The sequence below is a fragment of the Buteo buteo genome, chromosome 14 (genome assembly GCF_964188355.1).
Source record: "Buteo buteo chromosome 14, bButBut1.hap1.1, whole genome shotgun sequence".
Lineage (NCBI taxonomy): Eukaryota > Metazoa > Chordata > Aves > Accipitriformes > Accipitridae > Buteo > Buteo buteo.
The window spans coordinates 24,905,196-24,932,572 of NC_134184.1; the positions used below are offsets into that span (position 1 = coordinate 24,905,196).

Sequence of the window (27,377 nt, forward strand, 5' to 3'; positions counted from 1 at the left end):
AGGCTACCTGTGTGCAGCTAGGAGGTAACTGATAGGTGTTGTCCTTGTGTCACTTACAGTACACTCCCTTCTGTTCTAACTTGAATGTCTTAGGAGAATCTTGGATTTACAAGAAATCAACTCAGTGGTGCAAATACAAGCTGTTTATAATTCAAGCTGGAGAAATAGAGTAGCAGGATGTTCCCTCTATCAGTGCTAGTAACACTGAAAAGTCATCAGTTCAATTGTTTGCATGTACACATATCGACATTGTAAATATAAAGACTTTTGATTTCTCATAAATTATTTTAATTTTGAGCTGTCAGTTCTTGACTTTATTATCATTTATTTGGGAAAAAGACTGTGTCAAAGGTGAAGAAAGATGTACTATTTCCACATAGCCATAAAAACATCTGAACAAAAATACTGTTCCATTATCATGGATTGACTTCCTCTACGCTGAATTAATGTTTGGTCTTTCCAGAATGCTGGTGGTCTTCCCTAAGGTTTGGGCGTGTTGACTGCCCATTTCAAATTGAGCAGAGTGTTCTTTTTTATTCTTTAAATATGATAAAAAGTCTGTTAAGGTATCAGTTCTTCCTTACTTGAATTTTTTTTTCTGCTTTTCAAGTGCCTGATTCTAAAGATAAGTGTTAGAAATTCACACTTTATACCTATGCAGTCTGTAGAGTTCACTGATGCCGCAGTGATGAAAACCATACGTTTTCCACAGGGGATGCCCTTCCAGTTTACTCTTTTAGTCTGCTTGGCTAAAACTGATATTTTAATTTTTGGATGGGAACACTTTCAGGTGGTCTGACAGCCTCAGCACTGTTGATCCTTTAAGGAAGGTGTATTGTGAAACTGGAACACTTGCAGTGTTTTTCTCTATGAGCTTGTGGTAAGAATGAATCCCATTCAGTGATCAAAATTTAATGTCAGGGTAACTTCTGAGACGAGTTCCTTTACTTGGCATCAACAAAGCAGACAGTGAAAGTACACGTTTACCACATGGCACACTCTTGCAGGTGCCTTCTGATTTATGCTGTATTTGAGAGAAAAAACTCTCTTTGCTGTTGGATAAGGGGCTGTGCGAGCTGCTACTGGATAGCTCAACTCAGTTGTCAGTTCCCATTTGGACTTGCACATAGTGAGAATATTCTTGTGGACTATTACATGAAAAATAGCACAATTTGTTACCTATACACTGAATTCTCTGACATGTAGTCTGCTCATTCTTTAGCTTTCTACTTCAACTTCCCTTTTTAGTTATTTGGAATTATCTGTTTTCAGGATTCCACTGTAAGGACATAAGTAGACTTATATGCTGAGTATAAAAAAGTGTAGGGAATGAACATAAGCCTCTCAACATTGCAACACAAATTCTTAGCATCTCTTGAGATGACGTGTATGGATTTTACAGTTTGAATATATTTGTAGACTACATGTCACAAAGAAAGCCACATATTGCTAAGGGAACTCTCCATCTCCTCCCTTCTCAGTTATTGACTTAGCAAACAAGTAAACAAATAGTACCAACAACATGCCTTGTACATGAACTATGGATTTCAGAGTGTTTAAAAAACAATTAAAAAAAAAAAACACCCAGTGGCATTTCTGTTGTGTTTCTGGCATGTGCTTCTGTTTCTGACTTTTTAGATGACATATTTCTGCATCCATCCTTAAGACTTATGTACAGAACTTCTTAGTTTGTTGTAGTTCAACTGGTTCTGATAAAAATTTTGCATCTTTTATGCATATGTGCTTGCTCATGTTTGTGCAACACATCTTTGTGATCTAAAGTACCCAATTATTTCAGTTTCAAGAATCAGCCTGAGAAGCCAAGAGTCACTAAATGATACATCATCTGCTGGTTCAGTAGTATCTTGAGCTTGGTACCATTTAAAATCAATGCAACTTACACTTTATTTTGTTAGTTCCTGTGGTTTAATATTAATGATCATCTCTATTGCACCCTGAGTAGGGACAAATATTAAAGGTCTGGATAATTTCAATGGAGTTTTGTGAATTTTCTAGTCTAGTCTCAAATTCTTCCTGGCTGAACAGAGAGCAAAACTTAAAATTAAGAATAATATTCTCATTATGCTGAAAAGTAGTAGTACCTATATAAATGTAGTGAGTGAGGAGTTTGAGGAAAAGGAGTTAATACTAGATTCTTCCTGATGGAGCTGGGAGAATGACCTTGTGGCACTTGCCTCTATCTAGTTCCTTAATATTCTTTTAGGTATTTATTCTTAAATTAGGTGTAAAGTAGTAAGAGCACTATGTTCATTTTAGGTGGATTTTAGGTATTTCTGTTTCTATTTCCCTGTGAAATGCCCTATTTAAATTCAAATCCCATTATCCTTGCTTACCCGTTCTTAAGTAAGAGTTTTACCACACTATTGGATGCTATTTAGTGTATGATGAGTACAGAATGTCTGCCTACAGTTGATACTGAGCTAACATTCAAACTGTATACATGTTAAATGTTTTACTTTAGGACCAGTCTGCAGGCAGTCTGTGGACTAAAGCTCAGTAGTGGAGTTGATTTTTCAACCTAGTTTCATCTGAAAGGCATCCTGTTTGTGTGCTCTGCTCTGTGATGAAAACTAAAGTGTTAGTGGAAAGGATTGCTTATTTTACTTGAAGATTTGTTACCTGAACTAAAATCCAAATGGTGTATTTACTTCAATGGGATATCATCAGGTGGTTGCACTGCTAGGCAGGCATTGCAGAATTGGCTTAGTAGCATAAAATGTTAACTCTACCTGATTTTATTTTCTACTGCTGTCACAGTAAAACCAATAAAATAGACTGTAAATTCCACCCTCTTCTGCTTCTGTATCAAACCCTTTGGATTAGACAGCCTTCAGTATCAGTTAAAGGTAACTTGTTTGACTTTACACTGAAATGGATGAAGAGTGTCACCATTATCCTTTTCACTGAGTCTATTGTGGGATAATTGGCACCAAATGACTTGTGAACGTTGCACTGTCAGCGATTTTCCCATTGATAGGCTAGATACGTGTTGAGAAATATTCTGTAAAACCTTAGGTATCGCTGTGGATTGGAGGGGGCTATTTCCAATTTAAAGGCAAACTTTTAAGGCCACTACATGAAACCTATTACTTTATAGGAGAAGTGCCAATATTATTGCTGCTTTTCTTGCATTGAGAAGTACTGATAGCTGGAAACCACAATATGTTTTTTTATTTAAAAAAAACAAAACCAAGCCTAGTTTAGGGTTTCAGGAGTTGTCAAGGCATTATTGGCTTGAACCTTGCCCTGAGAAGGAAAAATACAAGGATGGGGAAGAAGGTCTTACAGAATTCATCAAATTGGTGAGAAAACAAGCATAGGGAAAAATGAGGGAAGAAGCTCATGGCAGAATTTGAGACTAGTGTTTCTCAAGTGCAAACAGAACCAGAGCAGGGAGGAAAAAAACCCATGATTTCTGCTGTGGAAGAAGGAAGAAGCAAGGAACATGTAATGCCTGGTAGGAAGAAAAGGAACAAGAATGAAAAACAGAAAGCTTCAGGGATTGTATGTGATGCCAAACTTAAAAAATGTTTGAAGATTTCTGTGCGTCGTGGTTTAACCCCAGCCAGCAGCTAAGCACCACGCAGCTGCTTACTCACCCCCCACCCAGTGGGATGGGGGAGAGAATCGGGAGAAGTAAACCTTGTGGGTTGAGATAAGAACAGTTTAATAGAACAGAAAGGAAGAAACTAATAATGATAATAATAACACTAATAAAATGACAACAGTAATAATAAAAAGATTGTAATATACAAATAATGCACAATGCAATTGCTCACCACCCACCGATAGACGCCCAGTTAGTTCCCAAGCAGTGATGCCCCCACCCCCACCCCCCCCAGTTTATACACTGGGCATGACGTCACATGGTATGGAATACCCCTTTGGCCAGTTTGGGTCAGCTGCCCTGGCTGTGTCCCCTCCCGAATTGTTTTGCCCCTCCAGCCTTCTTGCTGGCTGGGCATGAGAAGCTGAAAAATCCTTGACTTTAGACTAAGCATTACTTAACACACTGACGTTTTCAGTTGTTGCTATCAACATTCTTCTCATACCGAACTCAAAACCACAGCACTGTACCAGCTACTAGGAAGACAAGTAACTCTATCCCAGCTGAAACCAGGACACTGTGATAGAGTTGGAAGGATGAGTAGTACATTGGAAGCTTGAGAGATGGAGGAATTTAATTTATTGCATTAATATGCGTTCGATGTTCCTTGATTTAAAGAAGCAATAAAATCTGGAGTCTTGTTGTTTGGAGATAGTAAATAATGTGCAAAGTAACTCTGGGTTGTGAATTCAGTGACCTAAGCTATATGGGAAGATTGAAACTTCTGTTGAAAATATCTGATCAGTAAACCACAGAAAAAGCCACGTCTTTTGCACATGATCTACAGAAGCTAATGTTTTCCTCAGAGCCTTCTGCTTTACCTAATTAACTGTGTGAGGTTAGTATACAGGAGTATATGGTATGAATACTGGTATATATTAACATATGCTATATTAAGTGTTTCATAGCTGAGATTTTTTTCAAATGCAAGTTTATACTAAGCTTTTATTGAAATCAGCTTTTAAATATTTGCACCAGAAAATGAGATTTACCTTGTTTTGGTACATCCCGAGTTATACAAAATCTGCGAACTACTTTTATTACTTTGCAACTACTGGGTCATAAACTTGGATTAGTTTTACAGGATTTGGTATATGAGTTGACAGATGTGATATATGATGACACTTTATCTTTTATTGCTTACACATACTAGTTATTGGGACAGGATGGGGGCAGTTCGTATTAACCACAAGATGGGATTTCAGTTGCTTACCCAAGTGTCTCTCATTCATTCGTTCATTTGCTATCAGTTATAGCAGATATATTGCTTCTTCAAGCCTGTCACACCAATAAATCATTTCAGATTGTATGCATTTGTACAGTGCCAAAGTGTACCATGAATTTTAAAGGAAATCTCCTATTTTCTTTTCAATCAGATGAGCAACGTGAAGAGACTACGGCCACGGCTCAGTGCTATTCTTTTTAAGCTTCAGTTTGAGGAGCAGGTGAACAACATCAAACCTGACATCATGGCTGTCAGTGCTGCCTGTGAAGAGATAAAGAAGAGTAAAAGCTTTAGCAAGCTTTTGGAACTAGTATTGTTAATGGGAAACTACATGAATGCAGGTTCTCGAAATGCACAGACCTTTGGATATAATCTCAGCTCCCTATGTAAAGTGAGTTTTGAAATGTCCATGTTGAGCATTACACTGAGGTTTTAATTTGATTTTATGATGCTACTTAAATACTTTGTTTTGATGTTTTTTTCGGCACTTAATTTTTTGTTTTCTTTTTTTTTTCCTCCCATAATTCTTAGCATTAGTTGATGGTTTGAACAATACAGCTAATCTGTGTACAGCCATCTTGAGAGTGGTTTGCATTTAAACTTTTAGAAGATTCCATGTTGAGAGAATAATAATAATAATAAAAAACCACCAAACTAAATAAGGTTATGGAAGGACCATATCACTGTCATCATAGTAGTGTTGCCATCTTACACTTCTAAGACTGTCACATTTTAATCTGTTTTAGTACAGTTATGTTTTCTGTTTTACATAAATTTTCTCAGCTGATTCTTTTCTGTTGTTACTCAGTTTCATCAGTTCCCTTTTTCTTCTATTTTTCCTTACATTTTCACTCTTTCAGTTTTTATATAGGGTATATACAAGAAGACATCTATAATTTCCTGAGTGTTAATTTATAATTGATTCTAATCCTAATTCCCTTCCCCTTACTTATTGTTGTTATTTTTTTTCATGTGCCCTTTGGGAGGTCACTGCAAAATCTGTGGAGAGTGCACATGTATGTAATAGTCCTTATGAGGAAAGAATTATTTGGAAGTTTGTATGTACTCTTTGTCTTCTCTCAGCTTCTTTATCTTTTTACACAAGCGAAAATATACAATATGTTAACTTCTACATTCTTTAAAATAATGACCCTTACTCTGCCATGTTTCAGAAGAATTCTTTCACTATGGTTCTCGAGTGTTGAATGCACTACCTATAACTTAACTATTCATAGAGAATAAGTTATATATCTTCCCTAGTCTAAAGTAAACATTTAAGCATGCATCAGCCACCTAGAGAAATACAGCGTAGATGAAATTATTGAGTTAAAAGTACAATTTGTTGAGAAACATGTCCAGAAGGAACATGCTAAAGGTTCTCTCTCTAATTGGGTGCATTTACTTCTTAGGTATGATTTTACAAGAATCTGTCTGGTTATATTCTCTGTATTTTTAATGCACAAGGCAACAAAAAAGAAGTATACTTAAGAAAACAATATGAAGGTAATTGTTACAGGTACTTTGCAGAGGAGAATCAAAAATCAATCATTATTCAAAATTTAAGATCTAGAAGATGAAAATTTTGAAGACTACCATGAAGTACTACACATAGGAAAGGGAAGTGATGTGTGCAGATAATGAAAGTAAGGAGTGAATGGCTAGGCAGAATTCCAGAAAATGGTCTTTAAGTCCTGGCTAGCTCTACAGTGCTCTGGCATTAAATGTGTTTGATAATCTAGGATCTCATACTAGCTTAGGTTTGCATGTTTACAGGTTATTTAGCTTTACAGGATGTTACAACATTCTGTTGGAGAGAAAAAAAATGTTTCTTTTAGTGGACCTTCTATGTATTATAAAGATGGTAATTATCTACTGTTTCCTTGGTGCTGATAAGGTTTTAAGTGAAGTTTTGTCTGAATTACTGCAGAAAATATATAGACTGACTGGTGAGAATCCAGATGACAGTCACATGTAACGCTTCCAAACTGAAAAAAAAAAAAGCATTTGGGTGTATTTAGTTTAGCAAAGAGGAACATGAGGAGGATATAAGTGTTCTTTTGTTATTAATTTATGATAAAGAAGGCATTGGAGCATTTGTTTTCTATGTAGCTAAGGTAGGAGATGGAATAATTGGCTTTGCTGGTAACAAAAGAAGTTTGCTTAAAAGTTACGAAAGCTTCCTAACTGGAAGGATAGTTAAGAACTTGATCGTGAAGATGATTGTGGAAAGCTTTTGAAATCCAGGTATACTAATAATTCTCAAAGAGTCTCCGTGAGGCCAAATTAAGAGCTAAAGTAAGTAATACTTTGAATAGGGTATGTAGTTAACTAGTTGGGAAGTGTGTGCATGTTTCTAAGAATCATGGAATAATTCAGGTGGGAAGGGATGTCAGTAGGCATCTAGTCCAACCTTCTGCTCAAGAGAAATGCTGATCACTACTGATGGTCTGTAGGTGAAGTAGCTACAAAGCTATAAGGACGAAAAAAGGTAATTTGCTTCCTGTTATCAAAATGCTTAGTACAGTGTAATTTTGACACTGTATCATGTTATATGATTAGAAGTGATGATACTGGTTTACTCCTTTCAGGACTTTATTAATTTATGTATAAATATATATCATAGTACTCAATATGTTTCATTTACATAAGAAATGTACAAGTAAAAAAATGAAGTTCCAATGACAGAGATTTCATATATATTTGATTTGGCATCACTTCATGCTAGTTTGTAAATACCAGACCACAGTGCTTAAAAACTTTTCTAGGCGGAAGATAATGCAACCGTAGTGGTTGTTGAATATGAGTGTATTGATGTCCCTGCCTATGGCAAGGGGGTTGGACTAGATGATCTTCAAAGGTCCCTTCCAACCCAAACCATTCTATGATTAGGAAAGAAATACCAACTATTGCAGATTTTGCTGGGGGACACAGCAACTATGGCCACCTTAGAGATTATCTGTAAAATTTCAGATCTCTGACACTAGATATCCCCAGACAAGTGCAACCTACAGGCAGCTACTTGTTCTTTTGAAGGTTGACAGATTTTTCAGAGAGAATCACTGGGAATTTGCATTTACTATCCTATGTGTATCAGGGTACTAGTCAGCAATTCCTAATTTACCTCATCCAATTGTGGCCTCATTTAGGAAGTCCGTGAGTGCCAAGCCTTCACTGGTTATGAAATTGTGTCTTACACAGACAGATCACTTTGTCTGGAAACACAGAGGTAAAACTATGTATGTGTAAATTTTGGGATTTTCTTAACTATGTGTAGTGTCTTGGTTAATGCTTAATCTCCTCTGTTCTGAGAATAATAAACTGGTTCAACTATTAAAAATATTAGTATTAAAATAGGAAAAAACTCCACCCAAACGAATATTCCTTCAAGACCCCAAACTAGAAAGCTGCAAATTGCAGACTGCTTTGTCGTCTGCATCAGTTTTCAGTAGGGGTTCTGAGAACTTAAGAAATTTACAGTGGCTTCTGCCTTTCAAAGATGCTGGGTTTTGTAATGTCTGAGGAATATACAATTTATCTGCTCTTCTTCATTGGTTCCTGACTATGCATAGGGACTATCCACTTTGCAGAAGACAATTCCATATCTTGCCTTGTCCCTGCATTGTGTAGGATTGAACTGTAATAGTTCTTCTGCATCAGAGAACATGTGTGCATATTCTCAGAAGAGAGATATGATATTGCTATGCTAATACTCAATTGTTTATTAAATACTGATATATTAAAATTATATGCATGTTTATAACACTAGTTTATTTTTAAAACTAACTTTTGTTAACTACCTGTATTTTAAGCAGTGTCACATTGTAGAAATTTTGTGTGATGTTTCAATTATTGAGACGTTTCTCACTGAGATTCCCAGCACGGTCGAAGTAACTTATTTTATAACACTGCATACAGTAATGACCCTATCATATATTTTTTTACTTTTGATATATATATATCTGTGTGTTCCATTTTCTGTTTATTTAAAAAATTATGTCTCACATTATTATTAATCCACTCATCTGAAGGAAAAAAAATACATTGTGGAAGAGTATATCTCATCATATTTATTAAGATAGTAGCATTTTGATCTTTGAAAATAATCACTGACTTTTTACAGTGAAGTATGAAATATCAACCTCAGTGATAACCACCATCCAAAATTCTCAATTTACATACAGTATGGAAAAAGCAAACAGTATGCTCTAATTTGGTTTTTAAATCAGATCAATAAAATGCCCCTCAAGTGATCTCTGAGGATATTGGGAAGCACAAGAAGTGTGAAAAAATCTCTTTATAAGAAATTTGCAACCATGGGAAAACTGTGGTAATATATTTTTGAAAAAATAATAAATCTGTATGTATATTTAAATTGGGATTGATCTTGCTCTCAGTTCCTTATTCAGAAGTAATCCCCATATAGCTCTGTGTCTGGTTTTGAACCCTCTTTGGAAAGAAAGGTAATTTTTCCTTTCTGCCTTGTTGCGCTAGTTACTCTTATACCTCTGAGCGTTGCTGATCACTTGTATTTTTCATGGTAACCAAACTAAAGAACAGTTCTGAAGCTGAAACAAGCTACCATGAGTTTTCTACTTGTTTAGTGCTAGTTGTAATACAGCACTAAAGACTTTCCCCCCCAATATTTAGATGTACAGGTCTGTGTGCAATTGTGGCAGCCCTTTAGTTTGTGTGCATACTTTGTGTGTGCCTATGTACATGTATACTTTTTCTGTTAAATTGTTTTATGCAGAAATAGTTTTTAAGTAGCGAAGAAACACTTTCATGTGAGATGTCATTTTCTATTTGTAAAAACCTCTCCAACGGTTTGAAAGACTAGCTCACATGGGAGACTACAACAGAAATGTATAAATGAATGTTTGTCAATTGTTAGTATTTTTACACAAGTAGCTGCAAGTTTTAAAATGGCTGGGCTTAAAATAATTTTATATGTATAAAGGGTTCAGAAAGAAAACTGTGCTTAAGAATTTTTGAAGTCGGAAGTTTTTAAACAATGAACCCTATGAACTCGTTTGCCCTATTGAGAATTGATAACAAGAACTCGTGCAGGTTGAGGTTGCAGCTTCCACTGCATAAATATTGTTGGGCTAGAGTTAGCTTCACGCATAAGGAAACCACGTCATAGAGTGGATATGTGCATCGTGTATTGTTAGATTTTGCTGATTTAGCTCTGATTTTTTTTTTTTTACACTTTCATGGGTCTATTCATAGTTTTGCAAATATTCCTGTATTGCTTAAATAATTACATTTAACAAGAGAAATGTGCACTGGTTTTGAGTACAGAACTCAAATATTACGTAGAATTAAGAAATATTTAATGTGATCTTTCTAGTGATTTTTAGCCAAGGGGAAAATGAAACAGCCTGTTACTTAGGGTTTTCTTTAAAAGAGCTCTACCAGTTCAACAGTTTGTTCTTACCTTTCTTGGTTTCACAATTAGTAATAAATATGAATTATCAAAATAGTCATAAGTAATCATTCTCAGTGTTTTAACATTTATTTTTTTCTCTCTAGCTGAAGGACACGAAGTCAGCAGATCAGAAAACAACTTTGCTCCATTTTCTTGTAGAAGTGTGTGAGGAAAGCTATCAGGATGTCCTGAATTTTGTTGAGGATTTTCAGCATTTAGATAAAGCTAGCAAAGGTTTGTATAACTAACTAAAAGTTTTGATTCTGAGTGTATTGCAGTGTCTTTTATGTGAGATGATGCTTATTTTTTTACTAACATTATTTTAAAAATAGACATTAGTGGTCTATATCATAAATTGGTAATTTGAGCTGCTGTGAGTGGTCTTGAAGATATTTATTGTTCAGTCCCCTAATATTTACTACAGGATTTCCCTTTACATTTCTTCTAACATGTCTTCTAGAATCATTGTACAAAATAGATTTCTTTTAAAAGTTCTTTTCTATTAACAGATCTTAAACTATGTCCAACTCTCAATCTTTTATATGGTAAGTGTAGTACAATCACTGAGTGTCTTTTAATTCAGAAATGCAGAAAGGCTGTCATACCATCACTTAATTTTATGTTGGTTTTTTTTTCTAAACATGAATCAGAACAGGGGTTTTTTTTCCTTGTGTGTATGTTTTTCATGAAACAGTAGCATTGGAAGTGTGGAAGAATAAAATCCTCTTTTTACTGCTTCATCATGCAGTATAGAATATGGTAAATCTCATTATAAGCAGCAGTGGGTTTTTTGCAGTTAATTTCTTAATTAAGAGTACCTTCTTCATATTTTATCACAGCTTAAGTAATTTAAACTGAGTAAGCATGAAGTTAGAAATTGATGCCACCTCAGCACTGTCCTACTCTTGCAGGAAAAGAAGATTGGGTGGGCTGTCTCAGTTAAAAATTTTTTAGTTTATGTCAGTTTGGAGAATATCACTGTTTATATGTATGGCTTTGTACAGTGTCACTCTTACGCCTCAGTCATTCTCCCTGCCACAAACTACAGCTTTGCAAAACCTGCTCCTGATAGAGAACTTGAGATAGTGGTCACTCCCATAGAATTCGCTTTCTGTTGTCGTGGTTCTTGAAGTTTCCAATTTTAGTTAGTGCATTATAACCACTTAGAAGTTCAAGTATTTTTAAATAGCTGTCAAATGCTTCAAGCCCTTCATCTAACTCTTTGTACTGGTAATAGAAAGAGTTTCTGATGTATATAAATTTAGTATTTTATGCATTACCTTCAGTGTTAACTGGCCACTGATTTTTGATTACTAGTATCTTATTGGCTGTATTGTGGTTGAATTTCGTGTATCAGACAGAAAAATGTTACTTATTAGAAGCCATTATTTCCAGTGTAGACAGTCATCTTATATGAAGTTGCTGATTGTCTTCTGGAAAGCTTCTAAGATATAAAACACTGACCATTGAAAGAGTAGCCAGTAAAAGTATCAGTTAGTCCAGGCTTTCTGTTCTTTTTTATGTGTCTGCTATTGACTAGATGAATCTTTGATCTCACTCAGTATGACGTAGGATGGAAATCAATTAACATATTTTCAAGTTTATATACTGAATTTGCTTCAGTGTATTCTGAGGTGTATTTTGCATTTCAGTTTTCCTGTATGAAAAAGACAAAGGCTTAGGATGTCTTTAACAGATTAGCATATCAGTGTGTTTGTTTATACTTGTTTCCCTACCTGCAAAATTTCATTTTGTTTTGAAAGATGACTCCTGCACTGGAATTTTGGAAAATCCATTAGATCCCAAAGACTGCAGTTCATTATTTTTTATTTTTTTTTTTTAAGTTTTTAGTACTTTTGCAGAAGTATATTTTTACGAAGAAAGTTGATTTAATATGCACAAACTTTTGCACAGTAAATTTTTAATGAGGTGGCGATTTTTGCTTGAGCTTACCAAAAGGTCAGTTCAAAAAAATCTGTGAATCTGTGGTTGTGATCAGCCATATCTGACATAATGGACTCACCTGGTCTGATGTAACTTACTGATATGCTGATGAAGACTAAGTTGACCAAGAATGATTTGCACTGAGGCTTCTACAGTGAGCTGGGAAAACACAGCAGATATTACAAGGCATCTTTATGGCTGCTAAGGGGAGTGAGTGACAGAGGGGGAAGTCATCAAAAATCTTTTCTCTTGATGATCATCTAGTCAAATATGCTTATTCCAGAAGAAATACTAGTTGTGTTAGAACAGAATTTGGATATTGAGGGCTTAGAGCATCTCCTCCATTTAATCTGTTCTGGGTTGTATTTATTGGAGGCAGTTCAGACTTCCAGTAAATTTGGAAAACCACTGGATCCAAAGGTTACATATAAAGGTTACAGGCTGCTGATAGTACAAAAGGAAGGAAGTCAGCCTGGGTTTTTCCTGTTATCTGATAGGAAGGTTTTGTTTATATATATGCTGCTTTGTTGGTCAAAGTTGTTGGGTGAGGAGATAGATCATTCTTTTCTGGTTTTGTATCATACTAATATAATGTTCAAATTTTCTGTGTACCATATAGTTTGTATTTTTTTCCAGTATTTCTTTCTAAATCCTTTTCTCGCTACCTTTTGTCCTAGCAAAGCTTAGGGCCTTGTAGAGGTGGTGGAATGCCATTCCTTTGTGCTCTGAAGTAATTTTTAAAAGTAATTCCCAAGACTAAATCAATGAAGTTTGATAAGAATATTCTTTTCTCCCATACCTTTGTTGCAAGTTATTTTATTGAGCTGTTTTTATTTCCTGTCTGCATATTCATTTCTTCAAATACAATAATTTCCCATTTTATATGTTGCATAAAGATATTATTTGCAAGTGTCCTTTAAATTATAAATCAAAATTAATGTGGCAGAAAGATGTATAAATGCCATTTGAACAATATTAACAGAAAACTTTAAGTTGAACACACTGTATAAAAATGGAACTATACTGTGCATTTATTGGTTTTGGTTTGATTACCAAGCGGTGGTTGAGTCTTCTACAGGTTTCTTAAAACAAGGTACTTAAAAGATGCTTTTACAGAATCTTCCTTGACATGACTGTTCTTGTATCAGCCAGCCCATTTGTAGCATACGTTGGATCTTTTTTTATTTTGAACTTGCTCGTTCTTAAAACTTCTCTCTCAAGTTATTTCTTATTCAAAATGGTGAACATTAGAACATTACAATGTTTAGCAACTCATTTTATTTTTATGCTTTTTAGAAGAGACATTCTTGGTCCTTTCACTTAATTAATATTGTCCAGTAATTATCATACAGTAAGCTGTTAACATAGCTTGCAAGACTTTAAGAGCAGTGACAAGGTCTGTTAGTTGTGAAGCTAACATGTATTTTATAAGTGATAAAACATTCACAATATGTGAATTGGATTACAAAAAATAAATTTTAATTTTTTAAAATATAACTTTGACAGGCAAGTAGCAAGGGACATGTGACCTATGCAATTGTAGTTTACTTCAGGGTATTTAATTTGTGATGGTTTTTTTTCTATTATGTGCTAAAGTTTTAGTTTTTACTTTTGTAATACTAGAATTAGGCTTAATTCACTGTTACAGTACATGAATTAAAGATACCTTTTTGCTTTGAAGTATAACAAATCCTGTTTTTTAAGTACTCTTAGATCAGCAGGAGGAACTTTCATTGCCGCTAATGAGCTTACTGATATGACAGTTCCTGAAGATTCATATAATTAAAGCTGTCTCTTCTTTTAAACATAATGACTTTCCTGCTTTTCTATTAGTATTCCAGACAAGAAATATTTTGGTAATTTAGTACACTTTACTAATTTCTTATTTTATGGTATTCTAAAGATTTATATTGCATTTATCCAGGCTGCTGTTTTATTTGATTGACTCCAATTTACACAGACCTTACAGGTAACAGTGTATAGAGTCTTCCTTTCATATTGTAATAACAATATAAAACTGCAGCTTTTCCTTCCTCTAAAAGTCATTAACTCATTGTTGCTTTGCAAGTAACTTAGCCATTTTCTCATTTTTGAAACTTCATTCAGTTTTTTTCATAGATAATTAATTTCACTTTTTTTTTTTTAAAGCTAGGAACGAAATTGTAAATATGAAGTTTAATCTATATTCATTAAAAACCAGAACACCCCCACCTACAACATTTAAAAATATTAGGACAGCATGAGAGAACAATATTAATATATGTCATAAGCAATCTATATGTCTGTCATGGCTTAACCCCAGCTGGTAACTAAGCACCACGCAGCCACTCACTCGCTTCCTGCCACCCAGTGGGATGGGGGAGAGAATGGGAGGGGGAGGTAATACTTGTGGGTTGAGATAAGAACAGTTTAATAGGACAGAAAGGAAGAAACTAATAATGATAATAACAACAATAATAAAATGGCAATAATAATAATAATAATAATAATAATAAAGGAATTGGAATACACAAAACAAGTGTTGTACAATGCAATTGCTCGCCACTTGCCAACTGATGCCCGCTTAGTTCCTGAGCAGCGTTCCCCCCCAGGCCAACTTCCCCCACTTTATATACTGGGCATGACGTCACATGGTCTGGAATACCCCATTGGCCAGTTTGGGTCAGCTGCCCTGGCTGTGTCCTGTGCCAACTTCTTGTGCCCCTCCAGCCTTCTTGCTGGCTGGGCATGAGAAGCTGAAAAATCCTTGACTTTAGACTAAACACTACTTAGCAACAACTGAAAACATCAGTGTTATCAACATTCTTCTCACACTGAACTCAAAACATAGCACTGTACCAGCTACTAGAAAGACAATTAACTCTATCCCAGCTGAAACCAGGAGAATGTCATAAGGAAAGGTGGTTTTTTCCTATTACAGAATTTTTAAGATTCTATGGCAAATTTCTCAGTACTATTACATAAGATACTTTCTGCTATGCATTGCTTGGGCTTCTATTTTGTCTTAGGTTGCAAATTCACGGTGTGTGTTTTCACGTAGTCAGGATTGTTGTGTTTGTTTGGGTGGGGGTTTTTTTGTGCTTTCAGAAAACATTACAAACTTCATGAGTTACTCCAAAATGTATTATACTCAACCAGTACCAAACTGTGTGAAAGAGATTCCTATACAAGACTGAAAAAGCATGTTATTTTGTGGCTACTGTTTTTTGAAAAAATTTGAAGAGAGCTTGTTTTTTAATCTCTAAAATCTTAGGCTAAAGATATTTATCTATTTACCAGAAATGTACAATTTAAGACATAAAAATGTGCTACTCCAGCATTTAAGATACCATACCAGGGGCATTAAATATTTGCAAAGAGAAATTCATGGTGTTGTGGTTTAAGTACACCTTTAAATATTTCTTCAATTTTGTATTTTTTGATGTTTTTTGCACCCCTGTTTATACCCATAATGGATCAACAATGCCTGCTCTATTGGGACACAAGTCCTACATCAGCATACTACAGACTTGCCATATGCCCATCTGAGCCATTTTAAAATAAATTGAACTTACTGGAAATAAGTAATTACACCTTCTTGTGATTTTTTTTTTTTTTTTTTTTTTTTTTTTTTTTTTTTTGTGTGTGTGTGAGTGCATTTCACAATCTAAAAATTTTGGTTTTAAAAGCTGATGGAACATGCAATATTATGGAATATGCAATACTGTTACGTATTTATTGCAAATAGTCTCATTTCTTTTAATGTTTGTGGCTTTAAGTTGTGGACAGTACTGTTATCTGGCAAGTAAATTTAAGATATAATTATGCAATGAACTAGTAAATGTAAGTGAAATATTCTGTTTCTTTAGGGCATTGAAATATATGCATCTTTTACAAGTATGAATTAGCAAATCAAATATTAAGCAAGAGTTAGAATATTTGCACGTTTATACCAAAACAGTGCTTCAATTTCTAATAAGATATTGAAATATGTCAGTAGTCCATGAACTTAGCTCACTCTCTATCATCTTACAGTGATCCAACAGTTAAGTATCATGGCTATTCCCTGGTGCAGTCCTTGAGCCCCCAGTTATTTAAACATGTAGACAGTTTGATCTGTAGACAGACCAGCATTCAGATAAAGCTGTTCAGTACTTTTAATTTAATTTTTTTTCAGCTGGGTATAAATATGGATGTTACTGAGAGATTTCACTTCTGTATAGCATTTTAAGTGATAGTGAGATTAAGACAAATAAAATAATATTGATACTCTATAAGGGAAAAATCTAGATATCTGCTAAAAGACAAAGAAAAAATATGAAGTGGGTTATGTAGAAATCAGTTGCAAGAAGAACCTTAAAATGGCAGAAAGGGCAATGGAATAGAAAAGCTGAATACATTGTGCAGATGTAGAGACCCTTGAAGGTGAGAGAGCTTAATTTTAATTAGTAGGGAAGTGTTGCAAGTGCATATATATGTATGTGTAGGCTTGTGTATCTTGCTACCTATATATCTGTCTCAGGGAGTCAGAGTTTGCAGTGATGGCATTGTTTAGAAGACTGATAAGTCTGGCTGGTTTTAAACTTTTATTTTAAACTTTACTAGACTGATGTTCATTAACATTTCATGCTAATGGTTCATTCTTAATCATTATTAATCACTAGTTATTAACAATCTTATCCTAAATTAGCTGTGAATATACAATACACTGCACTCAGCACAGTACTTCATGGTCTGGGTCCCCAAGGGTCGAGGTGATGAGGCTTAAGAGCTGAGGGTGAGGGAAGCCGCAACTGATGTGAAGGTTGTCTTTCTCTTCCCTCCTGAAAATTTGATTTCTTCTTTTATAAGACGATTCTGTCTCTTGGGAGCTCTTAGTCCACCACTGCACCGTATCACTGTGTACTGTGCGACACCGAGGGATATTACTTTTCCGTGCTGGGGCAGCTGCCGTATCCTGTAGCTTGGCCATTTTTAGCCCTTGCCTTAGCAGCTGCTTCTTTCTTTCAATAGCAGTCCAGTGATGAATAACTGACCATCAGTGAGTTGTTTGTCATTTGGAGGTTTCTGTTTTCAGCTTTTGCCCATATTTTCAAGTTCTGAGCTTAACCTGTACACTGTAAAAAGAGACGTGGTGTCAGGCTGCATTTCGCCCAGGAGGTTCTCAAAAGAAGTTTATAATGAGTCTAGCAGGCCAGGGCTCTTGTGTAGGTAGTATAGGGCACACTTAGTATAAGGTCTGAGGCCTATTCCTACTGATGATGGTACTGTTATTACTAGGGAACTGGGTACAATAATGCTTGTGTATTGTTTACCAATTATGCTACATTAGTGTGCTTGTGTTTGAATTCAAAATAGGAGAAAATTAAATCCTGCTTAGAGAGCTGCATCTTTCATGTGTGCAACTGGAGTCTGCTTTGGCTACAGAAGGGAAAGTCTGAGGGCTCAAGAGGCAACGGCATTGTCAGAACTTTGGGGAAAAAAGGATTTCAAGAGTATTTAAGTGTTGTATATGCCTGTTACACACACACAAAGAAGGGGGGGGGAGGGGGAAAGGCAAGAAAGCCAGAAAATGGCTGCAGGAGACAAGAGGAAACATCATCTTGGAAGAAGTAAAGCATAAATATTGTTTCTTCAGTTGTCTGTGACACTGAGTGAGTATATCCAACTAGTTCTTATTCCCTTGTTAATGGATATTTCAGGTCTTTGCTGGTGTTTACAGAAACCTTCTAATACATTGCCTCTGGAATATTTCTTTGTTAGTGCTCTAAACCTATCTGACAATAGGGCGGGGAAATTTTTGTAATTTAACTTTGCTTTTAAATGCTGCATCAATAATACGTTGGCAATTTTACAGAATTATTCAGTAAACTCTGTCCATCAGTCCAGTTCGAAGTTCAAATGGCAAAAGTAATAGTATATTTTCAGATTTTTTTTTTTAAATAATATGGTATAGTTTTCTGCATCAGGCTAGAGATCAGCCTGTCACTGTAACTCTCTCCCCTCAGAATATAGGGGCTGGAATAACACAAGGGAAGCAAAATATCTGTAGGCAAGAGGAAGATTCTCTTGATATGGAGATTGCATCCATCCAAGAAAATTGTCATACAGGGTGGGCAGCACGTAAGATTTCTGAAATATCAGCTGAAATACCTGTTGCAAAAAGTAGCAGAAGGTTTACAGCAATATAAATGAGAAAGCACACAAGTAGTATTGCTTTGCTTTGGAGAATTATTTCTAGGATTTGAGATAAAACAGGTATAGTCTCAAAACTAGATGAAATATTGCTTTAATTTTAAGCAAGAATAATGATCTGGGGATGGGGGAGAGGGTAGCAAAATGTTGCCATAGATATTTGTTGAAAGAAAAAAAATCAGAGTACTGTATTCTCATATTGTAAATACCAGTTTCCATTTCTGCATTGTGAGATAACTGAGATATGGAACTAAAAGTTTAGTAAGTACATTTTTTACCAAGTTTTGCTGTGGCTATAGTCATGTTGTGTGACTACAGAATATTTAAGACACTGAGGAGAAAAGAATGATTTGGGCAATTACACCTCTCTCTATCTGACCTTACTGATATGAAAGTTTATAGAGGAAAGAATAATCAAACATGGAAGTTAATGAGAGTAGCATAAAATGAAGATTAATTTATTGGTAGTAGACTAATATGCTAGCTTTGACTATTAATTTCAACCCCCCTCTCCCCCATGAAATCTATGTTGACTTCAGTGTCGCATCCCAAGCTTGGAGCGACTGAGGCTCGTGTATGTCCTTTGTCAGAATTAAGGTGAAACGACACCAGAGGAGTTCAACAATCAACATTTATTCAACCTAGCTAACCTTGCCCAACTACAAGTGAACTTATCAATATGAACCTTGCATCATGTCAGTAAGCCGCTGTTTGAAAAGAGAAGGGAGGTGTAAAAAAAGAAGCGGAAAAAAGGAACATGAAACTGTATCAGAAGGAGAGTCCTCCTGTAGAGCCACGAGGTTCAGAGCAGACCCTCTTGCTTTCTGGACTCCTCCTCAAAGAGGAGCGCAGGGCGGCTGGATCCACTTCTAGTTCCAGACTTGGTCAATGGTTTATGTTTAAAAGGATGAGGTGTAGGGACTGTGAAAAAGAGAGAAGAAAAGAGAGAGAGAAAGAAAGAAAGAGAGAAGAAAAGGGTTTCACCAGTCCTGGGTCCAACTTTGGTCCAGCCAGCCTAGAGATCTAGTTCCTCAGGGCACGCACTGGGAACTTGTTCTTCCTTCTTTTATAGTCGGTGGTCTCAACATGCACAATTCACATTCCTGGGGTTCTCTGGAATCAGTTGGTGAGCTTGGGGGCTTCATTGGGGAGTTGCCTCTCTTTCCCTGCTGGCATGACCGCTTAAGATGGAAGCACAGTCTCATCTTCCTGTGGGGCCTCCTCCTCCAGGCACATACGCTGTGCTCCTTCTCCTGGTCACTTAAGATAAGGAATTGCAGCTTTGGAGAAGCACGGTCCCACCCTCCGTGGGGCTCTCTCCTCTGGCGACATTGTCCTGTTCACACAATTCCAGCGCTTTTACAGAGGCCATCTTCTCCACCAAAGTTCTTTAACAAATGTCTGAGACATTGGCTATAATTTGTCAGGCCGTCACATTCAGAAAAGCATTTGACATTATGTAAAATGGGAGAATATTCATTAGAAAAACAGAAGAAACTATCTAAAAGTACTGTCTAAAAGGAATATGGAAAAAAAAAATTGTGGTATTGAACCAACGAGCATAACTCACAAAGGGTTAGACAGTTTTGCCAACGGAGAGAGAGATTGGGTTGTCATCACTGAATGATCCTGAGGAAGCAGAGTAAAAGAAATGAAAATCGATAGTATGAAGTACAAGATAGTGCATCTTGATACAGTAATAAGAGCTTTGGTCAAGAAAAAAGGATATTTAATCATAAGATAATCGGATAAGGTATTTCCAGTAGAACTGTAGAAATAGTAAGGCAAACATTAAAAGGCCTGGTGAGTCATCACCTGAAATACTGTGCAGAAAGGTTTTAAAGAGATACAGGTGAAGAGGCTTCTGGAATAATCATGGTACTAGAAAACCTGAGTCAAGAGAGGAAACTTTAAGAACAGAGTTGTTTTAACCATGAAAGGCAGAAGGTGAGGAAATCTAATTATTGCCTATAAAAATATTAGGAGCCTTTTTGAAAAGGGCGTGAGAGTGTTCAGGCATACATGCAACGAACAGCCTGGTTTTGTGGGCTCACTAACATTCAAAACCCCAGTCTTTGACTTTGTTTCCAAACTATCAAATGAATTGTTTACTTCAGTTCGGCTTGGGTTTATGTCTGAATCCTCCCAGGATTAGGGGTCAAAGTTAGGGTTTGGTTTTTTTATTTCTCTTCTGCCATTCTTCTATGGCCCTTCGGATTTTATACCATGTCTTTCAGAGGGGCACGAGGGAGGGTTGGCAGGTATTTCATGTCAGATTTTTGTTGAAGAGCTGCTTATATTTCCAGATTTGATTTTTTTCATCTGTTTTCACTAAATCGGAAGTTGCAAAGACAATAGTACCAAACTAATACCAGCATATTACAAGCTAGCCTCTGCTTGAGGATGTCACCAGAAATACAGTCTTAAAGCAAAATATGTCTAATAGTTGTACACTGCTGAAATCAAAGGAATGCTGAATTTTTATGTTCAGGAACAACTTAAGACCATGACAGAGGAAAAAAAAAAAGTCGGAACAAGATAGTGATGTAAAGATTCTTGATCAAATATGTAACTGTTCAATGTCAAAGGAACTGAAGTAATATAAATAAAAAATTGGCTTTGCTGAAAGCAATAAATTGAAAATCTCTTGTGCACAACCTGTTAATCCGCTCTAGACACTGAGTTATGTGTTGGTTTGGGTTTTTTTTTAATCTGGGTAAAAGAATGTAGCTGTTACTCAGCTGCTACCTGCAACTGATGTAGAGATTTTTTTGGTGAGTTGGGGTTTTTTTGTTTTGTTTTGTTTTTAAACCTGTGTACTTGCTGAGTCTCGTAATTCTGACATTTTGTAAGTAGTGACTTTAATATTATTCTGTGAACTATTTTTATGCAAGACAGACTGTATTGTGAAGAGTCATCGATACTTATATTAAGCACAAGGTATTATATTCTGTGTTTCTTAGCAGCTTTCTAAGGAAATCACTGTCTTAAAATTGTGTGTGCCTACCCTCAAAGGCTTCTTATGACAACAGAAGTATGACTTTCTAACAAAATCCTGTTTGTTTCTGGAACCTCCGAAGACTGAAACGCATCTGTAGTCAACATTGTCAGCTTCTAATTTTAGCTCTGCTTCCCAAACAAGGCAGTTTCTGAACTACTGAAGCCAACTGACCTACCTGATGATGATTTGGGCTTACCAATTGCTGAGAGAAAATCTGCCAAGTCTAACATATAATTGGAGAACAGTGTTTTTGCATAAACAAGGGTTTTTAAAAATTGTGATTATGAATTATAATATGAGGTTATATTTATATTCCCTTATTCTTTTTAGAAAAGTTGTTTGTCTACAACTAAGTTGTCTATGTTGTTTGGTTTGGTTTTGTTGGGTTGGTTTTTTTTGTTAGGTTACATTAGCATTTTAACAGGTTGCCATTGGTCGTTTTGTAGTTGTGTTAACCATTCTGCTATGAATGGGATTGTAGTTGCTATGCAACATTTTACTCTAATAATTCGGGGACTCTGTCAGGTTTTTATGAGAGAAAGATGTGTTCTTTATGTGTATCTTATATTTCCCATCACATAACTCTACTCAGTGGGTAAAATCATGGATTCACTACAGATCCTAGTAACATCATAAGGCCACAAACTTTCTCCAGGGCTTTAGATGAAGTTTAAGGTAGCTTTACCTTTATAGGTGCAGTATATTATGAATGAAATATATAATGAAAAAAAAATAAAGTCATTAGACTAATATTCAGAGTATGTTCTTAACTATATATATTGTTCCTCTGGAATGTATTTAAATGTTAAGTTTACTTCATAAACAATCAGGAAATAAGTTTTAACTGATTGCAATAATACAAATCCAAGATAGAATACATGCTAACAGGAGTTATCCTCAGGTTACTCTTATGGTGTTGATATTTTAATCAACTATTTACAGATCAAGTGTTCAACTTCCATGCATTGCTTCAAATGGATGAAAGTTGTATTTCTCATCTTCTGATAAGAAAATTTGCACTTTTTCTACATCCTTCTATAAATCCCTGATGTTTCATCTCTACTTTTTTCTTTTTCCTAAGTCCCTGTTTTGCTCTGCTGTACCCTCTCAAGTGCTTGCACTCCCCCCCAGCTTGGCAAGCACTTTTGCTCTGACTAATTCTGTTGTTTTTTACCAGGCATCGTGCTTTCAAACTAGGGAATTGAGTCTTAGGTTTCATGGGTAGGTGTTTAATAGCCCCATTTGCTCTATGTTTTGAGGGTCTCATTTTCTTCATGATTTTCCATACAAACGTTCATGTTTTCTGTTTAAACAGAATGAGATTGAAGAAAGCTTTGTCGTTCTTGGAGTAGCTTCAAAACTTGTGCTTTGGTTAATCAGAAGAGACAGACTGGCGTATGTATATCTCAGGTTATTTAAAACAGAATGTTAATTGCAGTGCAAAACCTTAGGCATAAAAAGAAAACAAAATGTAGTGTTCAAACAGCATACATCTAATCAGAATAAGGCAACTGCATAAGTGAGGGGAACTGAATGTTGTAGAGTGACCCTCTCATCTTGTATGGTAATTTGTTCAGTGCGCTTTTATTTCAGAATTAAAAACATAGTACGCTGATTTGGGGAAGGTTTTAACTCATGTATTTTACCAACAATCTTTCTTGTTTAAGGTGTTAACAGAATGAATGTTCTGTATTTTAGTCTCAGCAGAAAACCTGGAGAAGAGCCTGAAGCATATGGAGAGTCAACTCCAACAGCTCGAGAAGGATTTGCAGACTTTTCCGGTTCCTGAAGATAAGCACGATAAGTTTGTAGCAAAAATGTCAATATCCTTTGGAGTATTCTTTAAAAAAAAAAAAATAATCACAACAACAAAAAGCAACCAACCACAAAACCAACAAAGCAAAACCAGAAGTAACTTAACTGCATTACCTTAAACTAAATTTATTTGCATAACTTCTGTCTACTGTGTAGCATTTATTTTTGAAAAATATAACTTTTTTTCCCCTCAAAAACGAAATACACAAACAGTCCAATTAAAGGATTCATCTGTAGTGGATCGAATGAGGAGAAAAATGCTTACTGTCAGGTTTTACACTGTGTACAAATTTCTTAACTTAGTGAAAAGCAGTTATAATAGGAATGTTAAGCACTTCACTCTAGTGTTAAATGATTTTTTACATGAGACTATCTCAGAGAGAGATGTCTGTTATCCTGTGTTTATTAGTGTTCTAGTTTATGTGTTACCACACACATGTTTTGTACATGCAACCACAGAACCAAAAAATTTCTCTTATTTCAGAAATAAGATTCATAGCATGTGAAAACTGGTTTCTGGTATTGTTTTTGCCAAAGTTCCTTTCCTCACTATTTATTCCAAATCCTGCAGCCAACTTCACTGCCTGTTTCTCTCATAAGAAAGCCTGTGACATGAAGATACTTAATTAAAGCAGAAAAAAAACCCCATTCTTTTGCTTAAACCTCCCTACCAGATGATCATCATATATGCTTGGCACTGAGACTAATCTGGAAGCAGAAATATCAGCAGACAGAGACAGGTTGAAATTTCCTCTGCAGGCCTGGTTAGGTTATTACCTGGCTGGAAGACTACTTTGTTATGTACAAAGGCAGGGGTACTCAGGAGATGGTCTTGATTAACCTCATACTATTAAATAAAAGATGGCAAGGGACCCTGAGGCCAAGTGGATATACCGGTTCTTGCTGCATTAGGGCCAGTTTTCTCTTCACTACACTAGCTGCAACCAAAGTGTTTACGTCTTAGCTTTAGGCCTTCTCTGCACTCAATGTTTTATCTGTAACCTTTCAATGTTGCTACTAATTTTTTGTAAGGTTGGGTATTTTTTTGGTGAGGTTGTTCTCTTTGTTGTTGTTGTTGCTGGCTTTTTTTCCCAGCTCAATGTGGTTCTGAGAGATATGTTGCAGCCCACGAGCATGGTGTCTCTATAGTACAAAACATAAGTTTTTTCCCTGAAGAAGTCAATAGCATAATAGGAGAACTAGGATAGGGGTCCTGAAGGCAAGCGTTAAACTATTGCCTAGGAAGTTAGAGGAACACATATCCATGATAACATTCTCAGAAATATTGCTAGGACTATACAAATGCAATATTTTGAACAGTAAATATTATGAACAGGAGTAGTTTGGTCTCACCTACTACCTCTCCCAGCAGACAGGCAGTAATTTCAAAACAGTAAAGTTGCATGTGGTTTCTAGTAATGTCTGTGAACACACTAATTAAAGAAGGTCACTCTTAGAAAAACAGGAACTTCAATAATTACGAAGCAAAAAAGGTTTGATGTAAAGGTTAGATAATCCTGCACAGCGTGATGAAGCCTGGACCTGTCTTTACTTTTATTCCTATGACAAGGAAAGCTGAGTGATGCTGATGTCTTGAAAAGCATGCAGCTCATAAAAAGAAACCAGCAGGAAATCTGAAAAAGGAAGGATGGTGCTTTGTTGGAAATAATTTTTCATCCTGAGTACAATTAGGCTTCATGGACAAGCAGGCTATTACATCCTGTCGCTAAATATCACAACCCAAAGGCCCCTAATGAACTGATTAGCATTCTTGTTTCTTTAGGAAGTCAGATATATGCACAGTTGGTGCACTCTTTTATTGACAAAGTCTATAATTATGAATATTTCTCCTATATATTAAATTGTGCTAGTCTGTCAGTCATCTTATGTATGCTAGCTAAAAAGGAATTATAGTTATTATTGCAGTTCTTCTGTTTGCTTTAATTAGGAAAGTCAAAGAATATTGAATTAATATTGATCTAGAATATTAAATCCATTGAATGAAATGTTCAATAAAAAAGCACAGTGAACAAAATACACTTGTAAGTTCAAAATAAAAATTTAGTGAGTTTATGGAGAGTATTTAAATTGCATATTAAAAACTTAATTAAGTAATTAAGTAATTTAGTCAACATGCTCTTTATCAGTCCGGTCGGCATCTCATGTTTCTAAGTAGCAGCTGAGAAACTCTTGACAAGTTTCAGCCTACCACTGAACGTAGCATTGATGGCAATTTTTACAGAAGCTTATGGAACTAGTACTTGAGAGACAATGAGTTGGTTGCTGCCTGTCAGCTAGAAACAGAGTCCTTTCTTTTTGATCAGTTCTCTATTCCTCTTGTCATTTAAGTTGATTTGTTGACATTGCGAAAAGAGAAGGAAGGAACAACTATTACCCCAGTCAGAGCCTGATTTAAGTGAGGTAGAAGAAACCCATTTCAGCTGCAAGGAGGACACTAAGTACTGCCTCTAAACTGTCAGTTACTTAATCATAAACAAACTGAAGTCTGTAAGATGTCCTCATACCCCAAGGACTGTGGAAGATTACAGGACCTGAGCTCATTAGGTGATAAAAGATTATATGTTACTTTTTGGGAGAGGGTGAAGATGTTGACTGTGTGGACAGGTAATGAGATAGGGCTTTGGCAAACAATGTGAATTTAATTTAAGTATATAATTCCTTTACACAGGTCTTTAAAATCTGGTCTGGACTTCAGGCATGTATTGCAGCTAGTAGTGGTTTTGCTCATAATATATGGGATATACACACTGTATGCAGCAGCTCTGTGTGATACAAATACATGTTAATTTGTTTTAGTTTTATAGCATATAGATGAGTAGGAGTGAGTCAAGGAAAAGGTATTATTTGACAAATACTCTTCAGAAGGTACTAATTTAAAAATCTAAACATTTCTGTGTGTTTCTTGAACTATTATATTCAGATAAAGAATTTTGCTGTTGAACCTTGCTATATGCATATGAAAGGAAGTGTCTGTGACATGTATTTTTCAGACAATTGCAACTGTTTTCCCAAGAACTTGATGTGGGAAATCCTCAAGAGAGCCCTAGAACATTCACACCCTTTGGCCTTAGTAGAAAACAATGCTGGTTTGAAATGACCTCAAAGTCTTTTTGCACCAGCCTTCAAAAAGTTTGCCTTGTTTTTATGCAGACTGTTGCTGCCTAGTGTAGTGGCAGTCTCAGTGCAGTTTTGAAGATTCTACTAAAATATATGCAGCATCTATGTACCTGTTAATCTTTTGTTCTTATGCAGAATACTATTCCTTTTTCAATTGTCGACACTTAATACATAGGTTAGTTTGTGAAAAAATCAGAAGTGATGAATATGGGGCCTTTTAAGGAAGTGCTTGGTACAGATTAACATCATTAATTACCTGTTCTAGGGTGACAGCTGCTTTTACTTGGCTGATACTCTGCACTATATTAGTATTTTTAGATCACAATATATTAAAATCAGTATAAACCTCAGACAAGCAATTCACTGTGAGAAGAGCTGCCATGAATATGCAAGACCAAACATACAGCAGTTAGAAATTTTGCCACAGATATTACTTGTCTCAGCCCTGCATTGCTTTCCTGTTCCATTAATGAGCAGAATGATGATCTGTAGTCCCATGAGTCCAAAAAGGCAGTTCGTGAAGTGAAGGCACTTCAGAAAAACTTAACAAATACCTAACTTCTTGACTTCCTTTTCCTCTCACCTGTGTTGCAGCTCTGCTGTACTTCTGTCTTCATTCATCCAAAGCCAATGAATTGTGTAGCTGATAATGCATATATATCAACCTGTTCATAATAATTACAGTTGGGATTGCTGTACTCAGTAGTATTCCCTGTTGTCTCCAGTTTAGCTAGCTAACAAAAGCCACGTTTAAAGAAAAAAGGAAGAGCGCTTATTAAAAATACCTAAATTGAAGCACAGTCTCAGTAGAATACCAAGAGCTTAGGGTATCCCATAATGCACCAGATGGAAAATAAAAATCTCAGGTTTCATTGTGTCTGGCATTGACATACTGGATAGTAAAACATCTTTCCGGAGTGCTGTACTTTGAATTAAAGCTGTGCATCCCATATTCAAGGGGAGTCACTTTTAACAGTATAAACTAGGCAACCTATGTGGACTTTATTAACATAGCTGTAACTTT

The 27,377-nt window shown here is 35.8% G+C and overlaps 1 protein-coding gene across 1 annotated transcript in view; it reads left to right on the forward strand.

Moving 5' to 3' along the window:
* DIAPH3 (diaphanous related formin 3) overlaps nt 1–27,377 on the forward strand; it is a 238,607-nt gene that overhangs the window by 127,299 nt on the left and 83,931 nt on the right. The window contains exons 21-23 of the mRNA XM_075046101.1: nt 5,005–5,244; nt 10,386–10,515; nt 23,099–23,223. Coding sequence (XP_074902202.1) covers nt 5,005–5,244; nt 10,386–10,515; nt 23,099–23,223 — 495 coding nt within the window. The remainder of the gene's footprint in view (nt 1–5,004; nt 5,245–10,385; nt 10,516–23,098; nt 23,224–27,377) is intronic.